This window comes from Vipera berus, assembly GCF_964194415.1.
Source record: "Vipera berus genome assembly, chromosome: 8".
NCBI lineage: Eukaryota > Metazoa > Chordata > Lepidosauria > Squamata > Viperidae > Vipera > Vipera berus.
This window is the reverse complement of record NC_138211.1, coordinates 6910325-6936031: the sequence shown is the minus strand read 5'-3', so window position 1 is coordinate 6936031 and position 25707 is coordinate 6910325. Positions and strand designations below refer to the sequence as shown.

Below are 25707 nucleotides of genomic sequence, written 5' to 3'. Positions count from 1 at the left end.
TGGTCAGTATTCACAGCATTTGTTTGCTGACCTCATGTCTTGATCTACAAATTGCAGCTTCCAAGGTGAATTTTTGCCAGCGAGTGACAAGGGACACTTCATAACGACGTTACCAAACAATCTTAGGAAAGTACAATAAAAACCCTACTTTACTGCATTTTAGTGATTCTAAGATTGTGTCCTTTCCCCCCAAAAAAATGGAGGGAAGGAGAAGTATTAATTGTGCACTCAACCCTAATATTAGAATGGATCTGGAGGCATATTCTACCCATATATTTTTAGTTATCTTTCCTCCAGCGCTGGCATCCGTATTGCTCCCTAAGCTTCCAAAATGATGAATGATATATGAGCACAAAGGGAAGCGGGGATTACATCTGTTATTCTGAATCTCCAGTGCTAAGATGAATGGTAATATGAGTGTGCTGCTGTAGGATAACATCTCATCTAACAGGAGGACCTATAATAAAGATTGATAACTATTGATAAAGATTTCATGGTGAATTGCAGAGAATGCCAGCTGATGGACCATTGCAGTTTCAAAACTCTTAGAATAATACAGATAGTCCTCAACTTACAACGGTTTGCATAGTGACTGTTCAAAGTTACAACGGCACTGAATTGCTTTTCACACCGACAACCGTTGCAGCATCCCCCTTGATCGCGCAATCAAAATTCAGACACTTGATATAACTGACTTATATTTATGATGATTGCAGTATCCCTGGGTCATGTGATCACCGTTTCCCTGGGTCATGTGATCACCGGTGGGGTTTTTTATTATCATTTTATTGGGGTTTTTATTAATATATCAACTGTTTTCATGGGCATGTATTTAATTATCTTTTAATTTTTGTAACTCTTGTTTTATTCTTGCCCTGTACACCGCCCTGAGTCCTTCGGGAGAAGGGCGGTATAGAAATATTAATAAATTAAATTAAATTAAAAGTTTCTGACTTTCTGACAAGCAGAGTCAATGGGGAGGCCGCATTCACAATTAACAACTGCAGTGATTCATTTAACAACTGTGGCAAGGAAGGTTGTAAAATGGAACAAAACTTATTGAACAAATGTCTCGCGTAGCGACAGAAATTTTGGGCTCAATTGTGGTCGTCTGTCAAGGACTATACTGTATTTGAATAAACATTGCATAAGCCTGCATATCATCCCAATAAACTCCCTGGAACTGATTTGTCCAAAGTATGAACCCCGATCTTCATTTGCATCAACTGAGCCAAGGACTGACTTACCAGTTGCCAATATCAAAGACAGAATCTTGTGTGTCCGCCCTCCCCAAAGACCGCAGCTGTTTTGCTAACTGAAGGATGCACACAACTGTGTTCATGTGGATTACCTTTGCATCGCAAGAATAACAGCATCTTAAATAATGTCTCTAAAATCCAACTCACAAAGACACTGCAGGTGAGTTTTGCCTCACCTGCAGGGACCACTTAGCGCATGAATTTCCCTTAGTTACCAAGTATTGACCTGCAGACATTTTTTTTTCTCCAAAACATCAAATGATTTATCAAAAATTCTATTTTTCCCCCCACTGAGGTAGATGTCAATTTGGAGGAAAAGCGCAAAAGAGAAAGAGAGAGAGAGAGAGGAATGGGGGGTGGGGTAGTGGTGGTGGTAATCAATGCCTTCTAATCTTTCAAACAGGTAATAGGAAATAGGGCCTCTTCAAGTCAATGAGTGCCCATTGGCCTTAAAACTACTTCCTTGCTTGGAGATGCCAAGCCTAGTTTGAGTTAGGTTAGTAGTTAGACTAGGTTACAGAGGCTTCTTGGATTGCACGTCAGCCCTCCATTCACTTCAGCACTCCTGGAGCAGACAGACTGTAGTCGCTGCTGGGGGCTGTGACGAATTGCATTTCTCGAAGGCAACAGGTTTGCCTACGTAGTCAATGCACAAGGCGCTTCGTGTCCGCACTCCTTCTCCACATGTTTGGGAACAGGGGGACCAGGGTCCCATCTGCCAGATTGGGCAAGGAAGACCACTGCACGGTTTGATGTCCATAGGCTTGAGGGCCTTGTCACAGGTGGATGAAGGCTGCCCTTCCACATCCAGGCATTCTACGGTTCGTCTTTGCCAACCTGAACTGCAAGATTTGGAGCACTCCGACCAATCTCCCAGAACCCATTGTGAGGTCAGCAAGGGCTTGATCATGTTGGCCAAGCTTTTCTCCTTGATCTTCTGCTTGCTGAATTGGAGGTCCTTGGGGATAAAAAAGCTATATTTCACCTTGGGCGGGGGAAAGGTCTTTGGGAGGAACATCTCACTGGAAACGGTCAACACCTGAACCACGATGGATTTGGGGAGCTGCTGGTAACTCTGGAGGCGTTCCAGGGTGGTCAGGGAACCACTGTACCTCAGGACAGTCCCCTTCACAAAAATGTCTTGTTCCATAGCTGAGACAGTGAAGTTTCCATTCAGTAGGTATTTGCCATCCAGGGTCCGCAGAGCTAAGTAATTCCCATCATGCCTCACTCCTCGTCGGCTGTGCTGCTTGATGTCAATGTTGGTTGCTCCTGCTGGAATAGTGACAACGTCGTTGTACCCAAACCTACAGAGATGAGAGAAATGGCTGTTAACGTCAGCTAAACAGCAGCGTGAACAAAGGTCTGCTGAAGAACCACTTCTATCGCTCCATATCCAGAAGCATCCTGCTCCCCTATTTTCTTTTGGCAATTGCAAAGGCTAAAATGCTTTAAATCAGAGGTTCCCCAAACTTTGGGGCACCAGGGACTGGTGGAGAGAGGTTTTCCCGCGGACCGGAGGGGGCGTGGTTTTGTGTGCTGCCTGCATCCTGTGGATGGGGCTTTCCTTGTTTGTGCGGACTGGTTTCTGGCATGCTGCGGACCGGTACTGGTCCACAGACCGGGGGTTGGGGACCCATGCTTTAAATTGTAACTGAGCTTGGCATCTCTAAAGACTCTTATTATGTGCAGGAATGTTAACAAAAATGCCCTATGCCTGCACTACACCATTAAATACCAGGGGTCCCAATGGGGTAAAATGAAACCATTCCTTTCCATCATATCCTGCTACATTATTCAGGTGCTTGTTTTTGCATTGAGGGTGACTCTTTGCCTTTGAAAGGGGCTACTAGTTTCAGGAAGGGACGCGGTGGCTCAGTGGGTTAGGACGCTGAACTTGTCGATCGGAAGGTCGGCAGTTTGGCGGGTCGAATCCCGAGTGCCGCGTAGCAGAGTGAGCGCCTGTTACTCGTCCCAGCTCCTGCCAACCTAGCAGTTCAAAAGCATGTAAAAAATGCAAGTAGAAAAATAGGGACCACTACGGTGGGAAGGTAACAGCGTTCCGTGTGCCTTTGGCATCTAGTCATGCCGGCCACATGACCACGGAGACGTCCTCGGACAAGCGCTGGCTCTTCGGCTTTGAAACGGAGATGAGCACCGGCCCCTAGACTCGGAAACGACTAGCACACATGTGCGTGCGGGGGAACCTTTACCTTTACCTTACTAGTTTCAGAAATATTCAGGACATACAAATAATGGGACCAAAACAAAATGCAAAATGGACGTCAATTACATGTAAAATACAGTTAATTAAATATGAATACTCTGGGTTTTTTTTCCTTTTCTTCTTTTTACGATGCTGTAATCCCTTTTATTGGGGACGAGTCAGGGCAACTGAATGAAACTGAGCGTTTGCTGGCCAGACACCCTTCCTGACCCCTACGTGGAGCTCATAGCAGATATTTTGCAGCGCCCTGATAGAGAAACATCTGTCACTGCCTAGGATTGAACTCTCAACCTCCGAGGGTGAGGGAAGCATCTGCACCTCTAGGCCATTGTGGATGATTAATCCTAGTTATTTATTTTTTCCCACCTTTTTCACATTGGCATTGAAAATGCAAAACCATTTGGAAAAGGTCACATTCTGCTCTAGAAAGGATTTCTGGATTTTAATTGCAATGGTCACTGAAAGATTATTTTTCTGAATTTGTGTGTGTGTGTGTGTGTTCATCAGAACTCTGTAAGGTAAAGGTAAAGGTTCCCCCACACATGTGTGCTAGTCGTTTCCGACTCTAGGGGCCGGTGCTCATCTCCGTTTCAAAGCCGAAGAGCCAGCGCTTGTCCGAGGACGTCTCTGTGGTCATGTGGCCGGCATGACTAGACGCCAAAGGCGCACGGAACGCTGTTACCTTCCCACCGGAGTGCTCCCTATTTTTCTACTTGCATTTTTACGTGCTTTCGAACTGCTAGGTTGGCAGAAGCTGGGATGAGTAACAGGCGCTCACTCTGCTATGCAGCACTCGGGATTCGACCCGCCAAACGGCCGACCTTCTGATCAACAAGCTCAGCGTCCTAACCCACTGAGCCACCGCGTCCCTTAAACAGAACTCTGTACTCAGCTCTAACTGAGCACTGTGTATTCTTCACCAAGCTTTGCAAAACATCTCTTACTTGGATTTGTTGAGTGAGCCGGATATTTTCCTGCAGGTTGAGCAGTCCCCATCACAAACTCCACATCTGTCTAGTTTCTTGGAAGACCCAATAATATGATCACAACCGGCCTTGATGCACTGTCCATGCACACAGACAGAGAGTGTATCAGGGGCACATGTTGTCCCGTCAATCACCTGATAGGGAAAGAAAGGAAGAATAAAATGAAGTTGACCTACCCACTATCACTCTTCACTGTATGTCGAATGGCTGGAAAGACATCCCTTTAAATACATTTCATACAGATATCACAAGGCAAATGTGCACAGCTATTGATTTTTTGTTGCGGTCAATTCTTGTTTTACTAATAGTAAATGGACGGGTATTTTCATTTACATTTCAGACATATTCATTGCTTTTGTTATTACTGCTCCTCATCTGCACGCTTTTGGAAAGTGTGTTTTAATATTGCATCAACAATGTTGCATTATAGGCATGGCATGCATGACCTATCTCTATATACAGTATATAGCTTTGTACATCTTGTGCTACAAAATTCTCAAACATGTGGGTTTAGGCATGTGTGGATATGTTCAGATCCTTCTGTACATTTGGTAAATGTGTGCAAATGTGGCAGACATAGAACATAGAATTGTAGGGCTGGAAGGGACCTTGGAGGTCTTCTAGTCCAACCCTTTGCTCAAGCAGAAGACCTTATACCATCCTGGTCAAACGGTTGTCCGGTCTATTTTTGAAAACTTAAGGAGGCAAGCTATTCCATTGATGAATTGTTCTCATTATCAGAAAATTTATCCTTACTTCTAGGCTGGATCTCTCTTTAATGAGCTCCCCCCGTTACTTCTTGTCCTTACAGGTAAAGGTAAAGGTTCCCCCGCACATGCGTGCTAGTCATTTCCTAATCTAGGGGCCGGTGCTCATCTCCGTTTCAAAGCCGAAGAGCCAGCGTTTGTCCGAGGACGTCTCTGTGGTCATGTGGCCGGCATGACTAGACGCCAAAGGCGTCTAGGAACGCTGTTACCTTCCCACCGGAGTGCTCCCTATTTTTCTACTTGCATTTTTACGTGCTTTCAAACTGCTAGGTTGGCAGAAGCTGGGACGAGTAACAGGCGCTCACTCTGCTATGCGGCACTCAGGATTCGACCTGCCAAACTGCCGATCTTCTGATCAACAAGCTCAGTGTCCTAACCCACTGAGCCACCGCGTCCCTTACTCTTGTCCTTATAATAATTAATAATATTAATACTGAAAACACAGTATTTGTCTCGCAAAATAGGGATTATCCTCTCTAGATAAACTTTGTAAGTAGCTACACAAGAGGAGGCACGGATGTGTTTGGCCAACCAAGACTGATGTAATAATTCTGATGGGAGTTATTCATCTGTGCCTCAAGCAATATATAGATTTCCCCCCACGCCCCCAATTTTATAGGAAACACTGTTTTTCTTCCTAGCCAGGAGAACATAGTTGTATTCATGCCCACACTAACAACAGGGAAATTTGGAAAACTTTTAGCATGTAAGAGGTTTGGAAATCTGTAAAAATGGTGGATGCATAAACAGAATTCTTACTTTGGTCTCAAAGACTTTGAATTCATTCCCTCTTTTAGCCCGGCAGATCAGCTTGCAACGATCACGAGGAGACACTCCCGCATACATGGGGACCCATTCTAGCAAATTTCCATTCAAGTCGGTGAAGTTGTATCTGTCATATTTCTCACACTGGTGCTCTCGAAAGCTCTTGTCTACAATGGGAAGGAAAGGAATCCACACGAAGGTGGATACATGGAGAGCATGAAAACTTCTTTTCAACATTTCACTTTCAGGCCAGTGATTTGCAAAACCTTTGATCTCTATTCTCTGATCTGAAAGTAACGCAGGGACCTGATTAACAGTCTACAACTCCTGTCGGGTCTAACTCTAACTTCACTTCCACCAAATGTAATTTGCATTTAGCTGAGAATACATCTATTTGACATTTCATCTCCAAAGCAAATAATTCTACTGGGTAGATATGCAGCGTGCCTTAACTCAAGTCCCACATGGGCTATGCTGAGTGCAGCTATGGCATATGGCCGCTAGTCCTCATGTTTTGACTGTAATGTAGCATCCCCTCATGGTCGTAACTTACGGCAGTCATGAAGTGGGTCAGTCCTGTGACCGAACCAATTTTACAACCTTTCTTTGCAGTGAATCACCGTGGTTGTTAAGCAAACATCACAGTCATTAAGCGAATCAATGGTTTGCTATGGATGCAATTTATAGGTAGTAAATTCTTGTTTTCCACAAAGCCATTGTAAAACACAGTCACATGACTGTGGGATGCTTCTAAATGGCAGTAAAACCTGCTGGGTTAACACAGCCTTAATGGAGGCATCTTCACCCTGAGTGCCAAACTAAGGGGGTAAAAATTCAGACAACTCTAGCAGATATCCAGTTACTGGGTTATTGATTCATTTCTGCACAAGCCATTTCAGTACAAATGTCTAACACTTGATAGCAAACGTTGCTATAAAAGAGGAAATTACCGGTTGGGGAGCATTCCTCAATGTTGCAGGACTCATATTGGACTCTTTGTCCCTCACAGTATTTTCCCCCATTTTTAGGCACTGGATTGTCGCAGTCTCTATAAGAGAAATGCACCCCTCCACCACATGTCCTGGAACACGGCCCCCATGAGCTCCAGGGACCCCAGTTTCCATCCACAGCAAGCTGCAAGACACAAATTGTTGGATTATGGCTTATTTGCGAAGTCACTGAGAGACTAGTCTTCTCTCCCAGGTTGCTATTAAAGCCTGATTCCATCTACCCTCTGTTGAAGGAACACTAAAATGCTCTGCTTTGCTCCAACTATTGTAGCAGTTGTGTTAGAAAAAGAGAGAGAAGAACACACCTGATGGGGACAAAAGGTCCCCGAGAGATGCTGTTCTCTGCTTTGGATGAAGAGCCAGTTTGACGTCAGGCTAGAAACCAAAAGATGGTGAGTTCTAGTCTTGTCCTTCGGCACGAAAGCTGGGTAGGTGACTTTGGGCCAATCACCAGGAGGCGGTGACTTCAGTTCTCACCAGGCATGAAAACTGATTAGATTATTTTGGGCCAATCACCAGGAGACTGTGAGTTCTAGTGTCACCTTAGGCATGAAAGCCAACTGGGTGACTTTGGGACAGTCCAACCCACCTCACATGGTTGCTGTTGTGGGGAAAATAGGAGGGGGAGGAAGTCTTAGGTACTCCTTGAGTTAGTATAAAAATAATAAAAGTCAGATATAAACAAAGGAAATAAACACAGCAAAAGATCTTTGTAGCAACTGAAAGACCATTCTAATTCTAACCAATCAGCCAGAGAGTAATAGCTATAGTTCTCCTCTGTCCTCTCCTCTTTATATTCTGTCATTTATTGCACAGAGCTTTGAAAGTTTTGGGTATCTTCTCTTGGCTGGTTCTTCACATCTGATTTTAGTCCCAACCAAATAAACACTATCACTGTTCTTTGTGTGCTATTTCTACCTTATCAGAGACAGGTGGTCTCACTGTAAGATTACCTTGGGCATCACCGCATCCTGTGCCACGCAGTGGCTATCCAAACACATTTTCCCTGGCCCACAGGGTGTCCCATCAGCCCAGGGCAAGCTGCCATTTTTGGTGTGGCAGAGCTGCTCTCCAGTTTCCAACTTGCACCAAAGCTGGGAGCAGATGACTTCCTGTGTGGCATTTGGGCAGTGTCGAAACTCTTTGCCAAATATTTGCTGACACTGCTGGTCTAAGTTGTACAGTGATATTTGGCCTGGGAGATCAGTCGGGAGGGCAATCGGTTGGACTGGTTCATCAAGCAGACAATTACCTGGGGAAAGAGAAAGAGCAGAAAGACTGTCTCAAAGCATGTATTAACCCTACAGCCAAATTTCCATGAGGACCTTAAAGAAGTCCATAAAGCAGAAATTGGTCGTGGCTATTGTCTTGATCCTTCTACTCTAGCTATATAAAACAGACAAACAAATAAACCAATGAATAAATCCATCCATCCTTCCATCCATCCATCCATCCATCCATCCATCCATCCATCCATCCATCCATCCATCCAGTGGTTGGATTCAAATATGTGAACAACTGGTTCTCTGTGTGGATGCCGCTTCCGGAAGTCCATTCTGGGCTTGGGCAACAAAAAAATAGCTATCAGTTCAGCAGAACTGGTGCAAACTGGCTGAATCCCACCACTCCATCCATCCATCCATCGATCCATCCATCAATCCATCCATCGATCCATCCATCGATCCATCCATCCATCCATCCATCCATCCATCCATCCATCCATGCATCCATTTATCTCAAGGAGCTTCAAACTGATGTAAACTATTGTAATATATCTTCATCAAGTTAGCAGAACACATAACAAAGATCCAACCCCCCGTCCCATTTTTAAGAGTTTATGAATTAAGTTTGTAAAAGTTCTGTACCTCGGTACCCGTGTTTTGAGAAGTAAATTGTATCGAAGCTTAGAATGTTTTAAAAACGGACTTTTAGGAAACTTTGCAACAGAGAAAATACTATAAAATTAAGAGACAGTTGGCATCAATTTGCATTCGATACAGCGAAATCTGTGAAGCGTTCTTTAAAATGAAGGTAACAGATGACTAAATTTTTGATCAAAGCTCCGTTTCTCCAAAAAACAATATTTAATTTATTGGTGGCTTAAAGTGCTGTGCTCCTCTGCTCATACAAAACTGACTTACAACAACAACAACAACAACAACAACACAGTCCAGCTTGCCATGCATAGGATTTGGTTCCAAAAAGGGCGCTTTGAAACATGAACCTGATCCTGTTTGCAAGGATTGAAACTGATCGCACAAACATGGACAAACAGGCCATCGCTCAGCATGATTACACAAATGAGGATACGTACCGTGTCCTCCATCCAGGAATTCTGTGATATACATGGCACTGCAGGGGGACCAAGGCAGAGTCTTGTTTAAATGAATAAACAATGGAGCCATCATGTGATGTTTTCCTAATGTCCCAAAGAGCCTTTCACAGCTCTTGGAGTCATCATGAGGCATGCTGAGCACATGTCCTGTAAAAAAAGAGAAATGGGTGGTTAGAGCATAGAACAACTGGGTGGGAAAGGGCCTTGGAGGTCCTTCTAGTCCAACTCCTTGCTCCAGCAGGAGACCCTATACCAGGGGTCGGCAACCTCGGCTCTTTTATGACTCGTGGACTTCAACTCCCAGAATTCCTGAGCCAGCTATGCTGGCTCAGGAATTCTGGGAGTTGAAGTCCACGAGTCATAAAAGAGCCGAGGTTGCCGACCCCTGCCCTATACCATTCCAAACAAATGGCTGTCCAATATCTTCTTGAAAGAGAAGGAGCGCCCGGAGGCACACCATTCCACTGAATAATTTTCTCACTGTTAGGAAATTTCTCCTTAGTTCTTGCTGGGATCTCTCTTTAATGCTCTCCCATCTATTATTTCTTGTCCTGCCCACAAGTGTTCTGGATAATAAGTTGACTCCCTCTTCTCTGTGATGGCCCTCCAAGTACTAGAAGACTGCTCTCATATCACCCTTAGCCAGTGGTGGGATTCAGCCGGTTCGCACCACTTCGGCAGAACCGGTAACTAAGTTTTTGTTGCCCAGGCCCAGATGGATCGATGGATGGATCGATGGATGGATCGATGGATGGATCGATGGATGGATCGATGGATGGATGGATGGAGTGGTGGGATTCAGCCAGTTTGCACCAGTTCTGCTGAACTGGTAGCTATTTTTTTGTTGCCCAGGCCCAGAATGGACTTCTGGAAGTGGCATCCACACAGAGAACCAGTTGTTCACATATTTGAATCCCACCACTCCCCTTAGCCCTTCTCTTCATTAGACTGGACATATGCAGTTCCCCCAGTCGTTCATCATACAGTTTAGCTTCAAGACCCTTATCATCTTTGTTGCTCTTCTCTGCACAATTTCTAGGGTCTCGATATCTTTTTCTGATTTAGGATTGAAATATAATAATATACTTGTCAAAACTAGAACTTCCAAGCAAGAATGGACACCTGAAACATGCACTCATATCTTTCGGGCACCAAACTGCTTTCCCAGAAAATTGTAAATCGTGATGTTGGAGCTACAACACATACAGAATATTCTCCTTGGAATATAGATAACTATAACTTTGCAACCATGTTTTTTTTTAAAAAATATATATGCATAGACACAGTTTTATGCTATTTGGGAATATTATGTCATTATGGTGCCTCCAGGTTCTCCACATGTCATCATAGAAAGCTATTTAATCTATCATCTTTCAGAAGAGAACATTTGTAGCTAAGGGCTGAACTGGAGAGTCCTTGGTGCTCTCTGAGCTTCTTTCAATGCATTGATGTTACCCAGTTGAGTAATGAAATGTCTGCAAGAAAACCACCTAGCTCAGAGTAGTATCAACAACCCCACCTATCATCCTTCCTTTATGGGCCAAACTTGAGAATGCAACCTACAATATGTAAGGGTAGCTTTTCTACAAGGCAGATGTTGATTCTGATACAGTGACGGACCACGCATCAAGATAGGCATGGCAGCTACCTAGTTCATGGGCCAAGGTGTAAGCTGCTTGCAGACCCTCGTCTTCTATCACAGAACAGCTTTTGTTCGGATCACACATGGTGCCAGTCTCAGCCACTCCAAGGGTTCTACAGGTTTGATGTCCACAGAAATCCTGTGATTGAGAAAGGTAAGATGGAAATGATATGAATGTTGAGTTTTAAAGGAAGGGTTCTCCACTCTTCTACCAGATCAACTTCAAGATGTCTCTCAGCCAACCTGCATCTAAATACCTGTCTTGTCAGCAGGATTGCAGTGTCATAGTGTTCTGGATGACGGTCACTTGGAGGGTTGAAGAACTGTTGCCAATTACAGAAGTTCCTCAGCAGCAGACCACCATTGTCAGATACTTCTGGTCCATCCTTTTCATTGTCCACCACCAAGACCTTCACCACCACCAGGTTGATCGAATTCTTCAGGCTGGGGTGTTTGTAGATTTGAGCAGCTACAGACATTAAGGTGAGGACGTGATTCTGAAAAACACACCAAAGACACAGAATAAACCAAGTGGTATTTCCAAGAAATAGAACTGTGACATTATTATTTCCTTCAAAAACGTTTACACTGGAATTTCTTTTGCACTGTGCGTGACACATTGCAGTGCTTAGAGGTCATGTGACAAGCCACAGAGTAGAGCAGATTTTCTCAGCCTTGGCCATTTGAAGATATGTGGACTTCAACTCCCAGAATTCCACAGCCAGCAGTAGAGTCAGAATCACTGCAGTAGAGTATCTGCTCGGTGGAGAATTTGATCTCGTGACAAACAACTCCTAATTGTGGGAAAAGCAGGAAGCAATAAAAGCTATGCGTTTTTCTTGCGAATTCTGGTGGCCTCAGTACTTGTTTTCAGCACAATTTGCTGCCAACACCAAAAAGTTTAAGTGGTTCTTTGGATTGAGAACCAATCTATCCTTTCATAACCACCAAGACTGCAAAACAAAACAAAGGAGAAATGTATATCTCTGGTTAATGTCTTGGCCATTTGCCTATTCTCTAATTAATTTCATAAGGCAAGCATGATGAAATCTCATTTAATTAATGCTATAATCCTTAAATCAGTTTCACTACCCTGAGAAAAAACTCCCCAGCTTCATTTCCCAGGCTATGTTGGCAGCACACACACAATCCCTGCCATGGCCCTAACATCCCACAAATAAAGCTGCTTGTATTGCAGCTTGGAAACCTATTATACAGCACCAAGCCCAAGCAGAAGTGATCAAGAGAACAATCATTAACAACAATCCAAATAAATAATCTTAGGAAATTGGATTCAAGTGCACCATGAGTGAAGCAAATGTCACACTGATGGGTTATAATACCTGTGTTGACCTGTTCATATTTTGTTTTGTTTTAACAACGCTTTTGATTAGGAAATATGATCTTGTTTCCAGAGAGTTTGAGTTCAGTTTTGCCTCATTCTTGCTGATAGTCGAGCAATTTGACAATCTTAATCATGCACACACAGGCTGTTACAGAAAGTGGCCCTTCTTATCAGTAAATTGGATTAACTCATGCTAATTCCAGCCACTACAGGTTTTATACTTGTACTGCAGAGCACCTAATAATCCTTGGTTAGAATGTGCAAATCCTGGGTTTTGTAGGCCTCCAGAGAACCGATCTACCAAATCAAATCAGCAACGGACTTCGGACAGCTTATTTATGAGAATCGCAACAAAGCTTCTTATGGAGAGCTCTATAAAAAGCAGTGAATCAGGCACAGTGTGTGGGAGTCACATGACATGATGTACTTGTGAATGGAACACATTTTTGTCCAGGATATTTGCGTGAGCTCTCAAGGGTTTACATCACTGAACCTTCTGTTTGGGTCAAGACGATGGAAGGGAGATGACTTCATAGGTCAGACACTTCAGCTATGCATAAGGCTGATGTTAACATCTTATCAGTGAGTCAGAATTCCAGCTTGGTTTGGCACTAACTCATGAGAGAAAAATGCAATCGGTTACACAACAGATAAAAATATGGAGAAAGAGCAAGCAGCCACTTTATTCCCTGGCACCGTTTGCGATTCTTTGGTGCCTTGGATACGTCATCATTTTTTAAAATCAAGCTGCACGAGTGAGGTTTAAGGTCAATTAGAAAAAATATTTCCTCTGCTAATGGTTCACCCTTTACCCTTTGTCCAAGCCAAATAGCCCATCTGGTAGATGAACTAAGCAATTTAATTGCTTTTCTTCTTTTAGATTAACTAATATTCCTTTATTTGCTGAAAATGGATTGTAATTATACATGCGCGCACACACACACACACACACGTGTGTGTGTATATGTATGTATGTATGTATGTATGTATGTATGTATCTATCTATCTATCTATCTATCTATCTATCTATCTATCTATCTATCTATCTATCTATCTATCTATCTATCTATCACCAATGCATTGCTGTGCTGAATCCCCATAAAGGATGGAAATATTCTGTTAGGTCATAAGCAGACAATGTTGTAGTCTGAATACTGAGAAAGACAATGCACTTCCCTGATTGACTATACCCAAACTGAAGAAAAGCAGCAAAAGTAGGAACTTTATACTGGTTAGTAGCAACCGATTGATTCTTGGATAACAATAGCTATAGCACGTAGACTTATATACTGCTTCACAGTGCCTTACAGCCCTCTCTAAGCAGTTTATAGAGCCAGCATATTTGCCCCCAACAATCTGGGTCCTCATTTTACTGACCTTGGAAGGATGGAAGGCTGAGTCAACTTTGAGCCGGCGAGAATTGAACTGCTGGCAGTGAGAAGTGAGTTAGCCTGCAGTACTGCATTCTAACCACTGCGCAGCATGAAGGAAAGAAGGACCGCTAGCACTTAGACTTGTATACCACTTCATTCTGCTTTACAGCCCCTCTCTAAGTGGTTTACAGAGTCAGCATCTTGCTCCCCAACAATCTGGGTCCTCATTTTAACAACCTCGCAAGGATGGAATCAGAATCGAACTCCTGCAGTGAGCTGTGAGTTAGCCTGCAATTCTGCCTTCTAACCACTGCACCACCACTGTGCTCTGGTGGTCCCACCAGACTGGTGCCATCATGAATGCCACCTGACTGGCCAGAAAGATACAGGTCGTCCTTGACTTGCAGCCATTCATTAAATGACCATTTGAAGTTACAACGGCCTTGAAAAAAGCGACAGGATGGTTTTTCACACTTACAACCATTGCAGCATCCCTGGAGTCATGTGATCAAAATCCAGGCACTTAGCAACTGGCATGCATTTCTGACCGGGGTCATGTGATCGCTATTTGTGATCGTCCCAGCTGGCTTCTAGCAAACAGGGACAATGTGGGGAAGGCAAATTTGCTTAACGATCTCATGACTTATTTGACAACTGCCGTGATTTGCGTAACAGCTGTGGCAAAAAAGTCATAAAATGGGGGTGAAAAAACCTCCCTTAACAGCTGCCTTGTTTAGCAGCATAAATTGTAGTCATAAATTGAGGATTGTCTGTAAGTTGTTGTTTTTTTCTGTACTCAACAGCCATGGGCATGCACAATGGACTTGGAGGTTGAGCCATAGGCTTCTAGAGAATTCAAAGATGTCCTCACTGAGTCAAGTCTAGGTTTGTACAAGGCCTGCTTGCAATGTTATTAGAAGGCAACATTGCGTTCTAATCATTCTTGGTTGATGGCAGCAAGTTCCTAAACCACATGAATTGTTAGAGAGAGAAAGAGAAGGAGAGAAGGAAGGAGAGAGGGAGGGAGAGAGAGAGAGAGGGAGCGAGGGAGGGAGAGAGAGAAGGAGAGAGAGAGAGAGAGGGAAGGAGAGAGAAAGAGAGAGAGAGAGGGAGGGAGAGAGAGAGAGAGAACACGAATCCCTGATGTATTTGGGGAAAGAAAAATATAGATCCAAACCAGATGGCGATTCACACAAACAGCTAAATTTAGCATCTGTACCCAAATAAAGACTCTTTGGGTACCAATTTTGAGAACAATTGTGGTTCTCATTAAAACAATGAACATGATCAGTCATAAAAGCAAAAATAGAAAAAGGAAAAAAAGGCCAATTATTAAAGGACAAACTCATAAAGCTACTTCCCCAAGTCATGTTTTTGCTTGCCCCGAATGCTTTTCCCATTACCGAGTTGAGTTGCCTTAAAAACAAAATGAAAAAAAAGGCAGGTGGATTATTACCTTCCCATCATTTTCTGTGAATGCCTGTGAAATCACATGGAAGCTTTCTGGAAAACAAACCTGATTCTAGAGGTCGACGCTTTCTGTCACATTAGATTTCTGTTAATTTTATTATGAATTAAAAGAATTTCAGGGGGAAAAAATTAAGCAGGTGAGAGGCGGAGAGGGAAACATGTACAGTCTGTGCAGTCACAACCCAAACATACATTTAATTTGCTTAGTTTGATTGCCAAAAACAGCAAATTAGCTTCCCAAATGTCTAGTCTAATTAAAAGAAGGACTAGGGGAGACATGATAGCCGTGTTCCAATATTTGAGGGGCTCCTACAAAGCCGAGTGCAGAGTGCAGAGTGCCGCGTAGCAGAGTGAGCGCCTGTTACTCGTCCCAGCTTCTGCCAACCTAGCAGTTCGAAAGCACGTAAAAATGCAAGTAGAAAAATAGGGAGCACTCCGGTGGGAAGGTAACAGCGTTCCGTGCGCCTTTGGTGTCCAGTCATGCCGGCCACATGACCACGGAGACGTCCTCGGACAAGCACTGGCTCTTCGGCTTTGAAACGGAGATGAGCACTGGCCCCTAGAGTCGGAAACGACTAGCACGCATGTGCGGGGGAACCTTTACATTTACCTTTTTACAAAGCCGAGGGGGTCAAACTATTTTCCAAGGCACCAGAAGGCAAGATAAGAATCAAGGGATGGAAACTAACCAAGGAGAGAAGCAACCTAGAACTAAGGAGAAATTTCCTAATAGTGAGAGCAACAAACCAATGGAACAACTCTCCTTCAGAAGTGCTCCATCACTGGAGGCTTTCAAAAAAGAGACTGGTCAATGATTCATCTGGTCTTCTGTTCGAGCAGGGTGTTGGACTAAAAGATCTCCAAGGTCCCTTCCAACTCTATTATTCTGTTATTCTCTTATTCTATTAAATGCTGCATTTCCATGACTTATCCATATTAAGACCGTTTTCTAGGTTTGCACAATACACTGAGCTATAAACCAACCCCAGTTTCATGCCACCTAGTTTGCTGAAATGTTGGCTGGCCAGATTGTGGTTTAGCTACTCTATGAAGAAATCCTGAGATAAAGAACCGAAACACTTCTTCAGAGAAAGGGTAGGTGTCTCCACAGTCAACAAAGTGGCTATTTTATCTCCTTGGATCATCCTTCTATCCAGTGTAGCAGAAGGGAGCCAAGTCACAAAGCTATTTTTTTTCCACTTAAAAGGAAGTTAATCTTTTTTTCTCCCCACCTCCCGATCTCCTTGTCTGACTGTAAATGCCCTAACAACTTCTCACCTCTTCCTTACGCTACAAATAAAATGGAGGGAGATGGAAAGGGGAGCTAGAAAGAAGTTTCTGTTTGAAGCCAGTTGAGTAGCCACCTTTGTTTGGTGTCCCATCTGACATGTTCTTATATTCCTTTCTCCTGCTCTTTTGCCAGCAAAAAATAAAATAAAATCAACTTCACATTGAGAAAACCTGGTTTGCTCTGGAGTAAACCATGATACTTGATAAAGAACCCCATTTGACCAGCAATAGCATGAAAATCCTCGGTGGAAGTCTTTGCAGTCACTGCTGGTTTTAATTAGAGACCCAGGTTTAAAATCTGTGACCTTTTGTTCAAAGAATTTGATTCAGCGCTGAGCCCAGATATCTTTCCAACTTTCTTCAATTACCCTTATACTCATTTAGATCACAGCCCATCACTGACAGCTCTTTTAAAAAAGGCAACAATGAAAAGCCATATCAGCTTTCTCGGAACGTGCCCTCCTCTTCCCCCATTGCGTGCATTATCTTCTTTGACCCAGACTTGTAATCAAATTAAAAATAGCGTCCTTGTTAGATGTCAGTGGCAATAACAGCAATGAAAAAAATTCTACTGACTCAGTTCCACCTAAATATTGAGATTCTGCACAATTTCCTAACTACACTCATATCCTTGGCATGTGCTTGGACCACACGATAAACAAGTGGGAATAATCCACTTGGCACTTCTGCACTGCAAACGTAGTGCTTGCTTGATGACAAACCCCTGAAATATTCTGCATAAGTACACATGTGGCTTTTTGCACAGTGATATGGCACGCATTTTGCATGCACAAAGCGAGAGAGGCAATTGGTAGTATCTCCAGTGAATAGACAATAAATAGAGCTGGAAAAGCCTTATCTCAGGTATATATGTAATTAGAGCTAATTAGTCACACTGGTTACAGAGATGTACAACTTTGCATCTTCAACATCTACATAGTGGCTGGGTTGGGGTTTTTTTTGAACATTGAAGAAGCAAGCCAACTGTTCTTCATGTTCTTCATATAAATTAGATAGATAATAGATGATGGATTGATAGATGATTGATAATAGATGATAAATGATAGATCATAAATGAAATGGTAGGTGCTTGATAGCTAGCTAGCTAGCTAACTAGATAATAGATGATAGATAGATAATGGATAGATGATGAATGATGGGTAGAGACTAGATAAGTGATAAATGATAGATGATTGATAGCTAACTAGCTAGCTAGATAATAGATGATAGATAATAGATGGTTGATAGATGATAGATGATAAATAATGGATGGATGATAAATGATGATAGATAGATGATGGATTGATAGATGATAGAAAGAAAGAAAGAAAGAAAGAAAGAAAGAAAGAAAGAAAGAAAGAAAGAAAGAAAGAAAGAAAGAAAAAGAAAGAAAGTTTGGAAGGGAAGGGAAGGGAAGGAAAGGAAAATTGTTTTGTCTTTGAGTTAGAATAATTCCCAGAAACTATACTATTTGGTTTTCTAAGCAGCATTTTTGGAACTAGTTTGCATTGCCTTCTCCCTAGGGCTGAGAGGGACTGACTGGCTCAAAGTCACCCCTGACTTTTGTGCCTAAGACAGATTTCAAGTGCCCTGTACCTAGTCCAGCACCTTGATCACAAGACCAAACTGGTTCTCAAAAGTGGTTATCCTAGCTTATAAATACAATCAACTTTGGTAGAATATCTGAAATTTTCCCTGTTGAAAGCAAGTGTTAGGGCAAACCTGTTAAGGTTACACTGGCCTGTCTCTCTCTTTGGGCCTGGAAATTTCTCCTAAGTTTTCTTTCAACGGTTGAGCTTCAGAATAACAACACTCATTTTTGAAGCGTGTTTTCCATACCAGAATGCTTCATAATTGATATTCGCTCTGCCAGTAGGCACTACAAAGCCACATGAAAGCAGCTGTTTAACATTACACAGACCATAGAAGAGGAAGCTAAGAAGAATCTTGCTCTGGGTGGCCATATGTCCTATTTTCCAGAGGAAGGTCTTCTGCTTTGAAGGATTGCCCAATCTCAGGCAGCTCACAGATCAAAGAGAATCCTCGGCACCAAGACTATCGAAATTCTGAAGTTTCCTGTTGGATTGTAGCACCTGGACAGCAATTTTAAGAAAATAAGCACAGCTTCTGAGCATCTCCAAAAAAGGCAGAATACTTTTGGAAGGATCTATATTGGAGGTCGCCAACCGTGGCCCTTTTATGACTTGTGGACTTCAACTCCCAGAATTCCTCAGCCAGCCATGCTAGCTGAGGAATTCTGAGAGTTGAAGTCCACAAATTGTAAAATGGGCAAAGTTGGACATCCCTGATCTCTATCTTTCAGCAGGAGGGGGGAAAAACATTGACCAGGGTGTGCATAGTTTATTTTTCTGCCTGTTATGTGGGATGAGGTGGTAGCCTGTCGACACTGACTGCAGAAAAGCTATTTTTCTCATTCCTGAATCAGTATCACAGGCTATCTTACAGGGGGAAAACTAGGTTGCATGGCCCATGTCGTTTTCTTCCAACATTGTTTTGTGCAATGGTTAAGGCAACAGGCTAGAAACTGGGGGTCTGTGAGTTGTAGTTCCTCCTTAAGGACAAAAGCAGCGGGATGACTTTGGGCCAATCACCAGGAGACTGTGAGTTCTAGTCCCTCAGGCACAAAAACAGACTTTGGGCCATTCACCAGGAGACTGAGTTCTAGTCCCTCAAGCACAAAAGCAGCGGGAGGACTTTGGGCCAATCACCAGGAGACTGTGAGTTCTAGTCCCTCCTCAGGCACAAAAACAGCCAGGTGACTTTGGGCCATTCACCAGGAGACTATGAATTCTAGTCCCTCCTCAGGCACAAAAGCAGCTGGATGACTTTGGGCTAGTCACCAGGAGACTGTGAGTTCTAGTCCTGCCTTGGCACAAAGGAAGCTGGGTGCACTGATAGTATTACCTAGTTGGTCTGTAAGAAAACAACAAAACTCAGACAGCTCTTTCTGCATCATTTGCACTTTTGTGGCTGGGGGAAGCTTTCCTTGCTGAATTGCTGGCAGTGACTGAGACACCTGTTAAAGTCTAATGGCGGTCAGAGAAAAGATGTGGCAGACCACCAAGAGTTTACAACCAAGCCTTAGTGATGATTATGTACTCTGCAAATTGTTTCTAAAAAAAGAAAAAAAAACAATTAAGGAAGCAATGAGTCGTGGCTGTGGAGACTCATTTTACCCTAGGGTTAGTTGAAGATGCTGGGAATAAAGAAAGATCTCTTTTGGCAGAACAGCCTAGCTCTAACACTATGTCTCCGTCTAGAAGGCAGAGTTTTCACAGACCCTGGAAGAACATTTTTTTTTTTTAAAAAGGCTATATTTTTCCGAGTAGCTTGATACCGTCGCTGGCTGGAGTCAGGGACCGTGCTCTTTAAATTTAAGGGCCGCAGGAGCAGAAGGTGTTCTGCTCATACCTTAGTGTGCCAGATCAAGTGCAGATCCTGTTTCTTGGGGGGGAAACAAAACAAAATGGCACGTTCTTGATGGCATTCAACAGGTGGGACGGCTAAGAAGCCACCAATGGCAGGCACAGGACACACTTACATCCGTCACAGAACTTAAAGTCATTGTGCAGGTTAAGGATGGAAAACCTTAGCAGTCCCTGGAGTCAACAGCTCTTTGGCAGGGAGGCCTCCGTGGCTTCTGTCTGTGGCAACCACCTTCCCGGAAGAGCTTGAGAAAAAAAAATGTCCTGTCCTAAATCACTGTGAATTTCTTAGCAAGGGTGCATCGGATGCTGATATTCCAGCTGCAGATACCTAGAAGAGCATCGTCCAAAGAAAAACAAAGTCCAGTTGCCTTTTGAAAAAGCACCTTTAGGACAACCGTGACCTGGATGACTGAGGATCTCCATAGATAACTAGAAGAGCATCCTTGGTTTTCAGAATCAGGGGAACAGGAGGGGGGGGGGAAGAAACCACAACTGCAAAAAAAAAAAAAAGCCACAGACAGCAACCAAACAGCCCCCACCTGTCTTATAATTTGGACTGAAAGTCGAGTCATGGGAACTCTTGATGGTTTGAGATGTTTTTGCTGCTCATCCAAAGAACTCAACTTTCAGACAACTTTACCTGGATGACTGGGAATCTTCAACAACATACAGCTATTTTGAGTTTCAAATATGCATTGTCAAGAACACAGAATGCGCCGGTTTGTAGAGGTTCTCACACACAGGAGTGCCTCCAGATACCAAGATGATTGTCCATCTCTGGAACGGAGGTCTCTCTTTAGACTGTGTGTCATTTGAAACTTGAAAACGTGTGGCAGGAATTGTCCCTTTTGTTAGCTTACTTCTGCCAAATGGGCAGATGTGTGAATTCTAAACATATGCATTTATGTATCATAATCTACCGGAATGTTTCCATCTCTTGTTTTAGTTGTAATTTTTTTAAAAAATTAAATATGCATCGTGTGTGTATAACCAGTGAACCACGAAGTAATGAATTAAATAGCCTTCATAGTCAGTTTGAATGGACTGAAGGAACATGATATCAGCTAAGAGGAAGCTAAGCAAATATAGGTTTAATCAGCAATGGGCTTCATGTGTTTAGCCAAATAATGGGTTTTTTGGGTCATGGGTTGTTGAACAAGTCAACATTTGGGGGGGGGGGCAACTCAAAACAAAGATAATAAAAGCAGTGGGGACAGCTACTTGGTTTTGTGCTAATTCAAGGTCAGATGTAGGAGGGAACTCAGTAATGGGTTGAAGTTAATACAGCAATTCTTATGTGAATGCTACATAAAAGGCCAGGTTTCCCAAATTTCATTGCTTTCATGTAACAAATGCTGATACTTAAAAAGCTCTTTCATCCATTATATGATTTATGCATGGGTTCCATACACACTTAGTTTGAGGATCATATATTGATCATCCCAAGTCATGTCCTAAGATGATAGTCAAGTGGAAGGGCAGAGTTACAACAAACCCCTGAACACACCAAACACTATTTCCATTGCTAAACGGAACGACAATGCATAGTTCAGCTGCTCTTTTTATTTATTTTTCGCTAGTTGATCACGTCTACCACCCCCGATTATTTCCATCCTAAAATCTTTTAACTGACATTAAGCAAAGCCAATAAATTTTACAAATGCAGTTAGAGAACTTTGCACGAAAACGTTTCTCTCTTTCTTCTCACGTACTGTCCTTAACAGATTAATTTATTCTCTGAAACATAGCAGTCAGAGCATTTTTGGACATAAATTCCAGGCGGAACACTTTTCCAATTAGAGCAAGTAGATTTGAATTCATGTTTTCATGGAAACTGGCATGGAGTTACTCAGGTTTAATATTTTCTTCAGGGAACTGAAAAAATAAGCAGAATTTCTTCTCTCTCTCCCCCCCCCCGTCTCTCTCTCTCTCTCTCTCTCTCTCTCTCTCTCTCTCTCCCTCCCTCCCTCCCTCCCTCCCTCCCTCCCTCCCTCCCTCTCTCTCTCTCTCTCTCTCTCTCTCTCTCTCTCTCTCTCTCTCTCTCTCTCTCTCTTTTTGAGGCAGACAGACACAAAACAAACCATACTCCCCAGGATCTGAAAGTTAACATATGGTTTGGGTGTCTAGTCTTGTCTTCTTCCCAGACAAGCTAAGCAATGTTTATAATCTGCCAAGGATTAAGCAAGAGGAACCTGAACTGTCCAATATGGTAGATCTTGCATTCATTCAGAAGACACCAAAATATGACACATTCGTGCCTATCATGTTAAATTGTTTTATAGTTATATTTATATATATATATTGCCAGCAGTTTGGTACAGAGCACAGATCCTTAAGTGTAGGGAAATCAAAGTATTCCGCCTTACATTTTACTGAATGGTATTAATATTAATGTGCAATCATACAGACTCCCAAAATCTAAAAAGTCTTTTGCAAGGGGAGGGGAGGGAAGGAATTTAAAGGTAGACTTTCTTTAAAAAAATTTTTTTAGAGGACATACAGAAAAAGAGAGTCCTAACTTTCTGCTAAAGAACACACCAGGCTTTCAGCTTCTACTAGATGCTTTACCCCCAGGGACAAGGAGCAGGAGGCCAAATCAGAATATCTATAGAAATTGGGTAAAAAAAATGCAGATATCTCTTTCTCCTGCCAACCTGCTGAGGCAGTAGCCAATTTCCATAGTCACGCTGGAACTCAGTGTTACTGGAGCCCCGGGACTGCAGCCAAAAGAATATCATCTAGGTGTTAAGCTTTCTCTTGTAACTTGTATCAGCAGCATACGTGACTTTATCTGAAATGTCGCTTGGCCTCATCCCGGGATGCCAGTCAGGAGAAGGAGAATGCAGGATGCAATGACATCATAGTCTGAAGAAAATGCGGCTAGGTTTTTACAGCACATGGGAAACATCCTTGTTCCCTAGCTACTCCGAGCCTCGGTTAATAGAGGATTCTGCTCTTCTATAAAAGGCAAGCTTAAAGACACCATATTTGTCCTGTAGTGACCCTGTCCGTACCTTCACACTGGCCCTCTTTGTGTCTTTCCCCTTTTGTACTACCTAGTCCTTTCCCACTGGGAGAGTCTCAGGCGCTCTCTTGTGAGCTGCAAAAACTCCGATGTGATTTGTACGGAACGTTCCAAGATCTGCAGGGCTTACCACGGTAAGCATGAAATGCAGCTGCATTTCATCAAGGTGGCCTGCTCCATCATGCAACAAGAATGCCCCGTTTCTTGTTCTAAACAGTTGGCATGCACTCTCTTGAGTTCTGAGCCTGGGAAGATAAGGAGGAGTAAAAAAGCATCTCCCTTACCGTCAGATCGTGCCCATAGAACTGGACCATGGAGGTATCGGCCACCAGCAGGGTCTCCACATAGCGAGCCTGGGAGGTGAAGCGCTTCGCTCGGTGGAGGGTGGTGCTGTTGGGCTCCAGCTGGGCTTCCCCTCCTCGCCTGTCTTTGGCAGCTTCTTTTGACCAACTTCTCTTCTGGATCTGATGAACCTGCATCAGGGGATCCTTGCTTCCACGAGTTTGGGGCTGGATGACGTACTTGTCTCCATCCACAAAGAAGGAGCCCTGGATGCCCTGACATAAGCTGACGGCCACTAGGGAGTCTGGTTGTGCGTTGACAGTCCCCGAGTAGAAGCATCTTCTGAGCTTCACACCCTCCTCCTCTTTCTCCGTCAAGAACCCAACAGGTTCCCTTCTACCAACATGTTGAATCTTCAGCCCAGGAGCCAAGAAGCTGGCATCGGGTTCCAGATGCAGCAAGAGCACTTTCCCAAAGGCCGTGATGGAGAAGGAAGCTTGCCTGCCCTTGCCCAGAGGCATGTTTCCCCAGACGGGCACCACCTCCTGAACATCGTTGTCGCTATTCTGGAGAGATAATGCCCAGGCATTTTGAAGCAGCAACAAGGAGAAGAGCGTAAAGAGAGATGCCCTCCAGCCGGCGAAGGATTGCTGCTGAAGAGGAAGTGGCATAGATGCTAGAAGTTGGAGAAGGAGCAGAAGACAAGTTGAGAGAGAGAGAGAGAAAGAGAGAGAGAGAGAGAGAGAGGGGGGTGGAGATTCACCAGAGAAGCAAGTGCCCAACTGGCTTGAGATAAGGGTGCAATCCTGCAAAACGGAGGACGAGGAATCAAGCAGAGAGACAGAACGAGGCAAAGGTTGAAGAGAGAGAGAGAAATAAAATAAAATAAAATAAAATAAAATAAGGGATCAGCTGAGTTAGCAGCAAAGTTGCCCAGGGTGCAAAAGGTGAAAAAAAAAAATCCTTTTCTGCCCCAACCGTGGATTTCTTCACCTACTCAGCTTCCTCAGGACCTCCTGGACTTTTGCAAAAGCAACTGTCACAAAACCAGGCAAGAAACAGCAGCACCAGCAAGGCAACTTGTCCAGTTGGGAAAAGCACACAGAGATCCAAGAGTCTTGGGGAATTCTAATTTCTCTCTCTCTCTCTCTCTCTCTCTCTCTCTCTCTCTCTCTCTCTCTCTCTCTCTCTCTCTCTCTCTCTCTCTCTCTCTCTCTCTCTCTCTCTCTCTCTCTCTCTCTCTCTCTCTCTCTCTTTTCTCTTTCTCCCTTTGAGTTTACCTCCCCACCCTCTTTGCCTTCCTTGGACGAGGGCTTGCTCTCCCTGAGTAGCTCCTTGCAGAGCAAGCTGCAAAGAGCTCCGGTATTTATACTTTCTTTCCTCTGCTTTGACATAAGAGGTTTATTTTTGATCTCGCTCACTATTCTGCATTCTCCTCCCCAGGGAGCAGAGAGCTGGAGGAGGAGGAGAATTGGGGAGGGGGGGGGAGAGGAAAAGAGGGGGGGGGAAAGAGGGGGTGGTGGAGTTTTGGGATGGAACTTGAGGCCAATCAGGAATCAGGAGGATCCGCCTCCCCAGATGAAGTGTCAGCTCAAACGTTTTCTCTCCCTCCCTCTCCCCCCCCACTCCAAAACCCTTTTATTCTCTCTCGGTTAACTCTTTCCCAGCTCCAGATCGATCCCGCAGCCAACAAAACTGCAGTCCTTGATTTATCGGGAATTTCCACACGGGAAAAAACACGGTCCTCCCAACTTCTCTCTCTCTCTCTCTCTCTCTCTCTCTCTCTCTCTCTCTCTCCACGGATTCTACTCTGCCTTAAAACCACTCGTGGTGGGAGGTGGGACGTGGTTCCTCCCAGCTCCAGGTGGAAAATGATCTGCCCAAGAGAAATTTCCAAACCGGAGGAGAATGGAAGCATCCTTTCCCCCTCTCCCGCGTACACTGCTGGCATCAGTCCCCAAAGTTGCTTTCAAGGAGGAACTGAAGCCAAGATTGTCATCTTGACGATTTCAATTGGGGGTAGCCAAGATTTCTGGAAAATGGGTAGGGATGTCATGAAATGTAATAAAGTCTCCAGTTCTTCTTCATCAATTGTTTGGAACCCGGGTGGGTGGGTGGGTGAGGGACAGGGGAATTTGCTGTTTGTCATACTTTCTTGTGTTGGTTGTATTATTCAGAACTTAACTTTCTCCTATGTTCTTTGCTGGTGCATAGTAACCTCTTAGAAGTAATAATAAAAAGTCTTGCAGGACTCTCGGCATTAGAAATAGAAGACAGAAGTCAACTTCATCCTTGCCCTTTTTCGTGGATCCTCTACTCGACTTCATCTTGGGGAAGACCTCCAAGGTCCCTTCCAACTCTATTGGAAGGTCCCTTCTTCTCAAATTGTCCATTGCATGTAATTATTATTATTTTTTTAATCCTGGTGACTGATATGCTTTGTTTTAAGATTTCTCAAAGAACATGACCCACATCTCTCAAA

General features: G+C 43.6%; 1 protein-coding gene across 1 annotated transcript; it reads right to left on the bottom strand.

Annotated features, from left to right (window-relative positions):
• Nucleotides 1–1809: 1809 nt before the first annotated feature.
• On the bottom strand, nucleotides 1810–24595 carry ADAMTS8 (ADAM metallopeptidase with thrombospondin type 1 motif 8). Its single transcript, XM_081333542.1, has 9 exons — nucleotides 23228–24595; nucleotides 11249–11488; nucleotides 10998–11130; nucleotides 9329–9496; nucleotides 7968–8266; nucleotides 6955–7138; nucleotides 5999–6171; nucleotides 4431–4606; nucleotides 1810–2566 (listed from the first exon to the last, which is right to left on the bottom strand). The coding sequence occupies exons 1-9, from the start codon at nucleotides 23894–23896 to the stop codon at nucleotides 1816–1818; spliced, it is 2793 nt and encodes a 930-aa protein (XP_081189668.1). The 5' UTR covers nucleotides 23897–24595; the 3' UTR covers nucleotides 1810–1815.
• Nucleotides 24596–25707: the final 1112 nt, after the last annotated feature.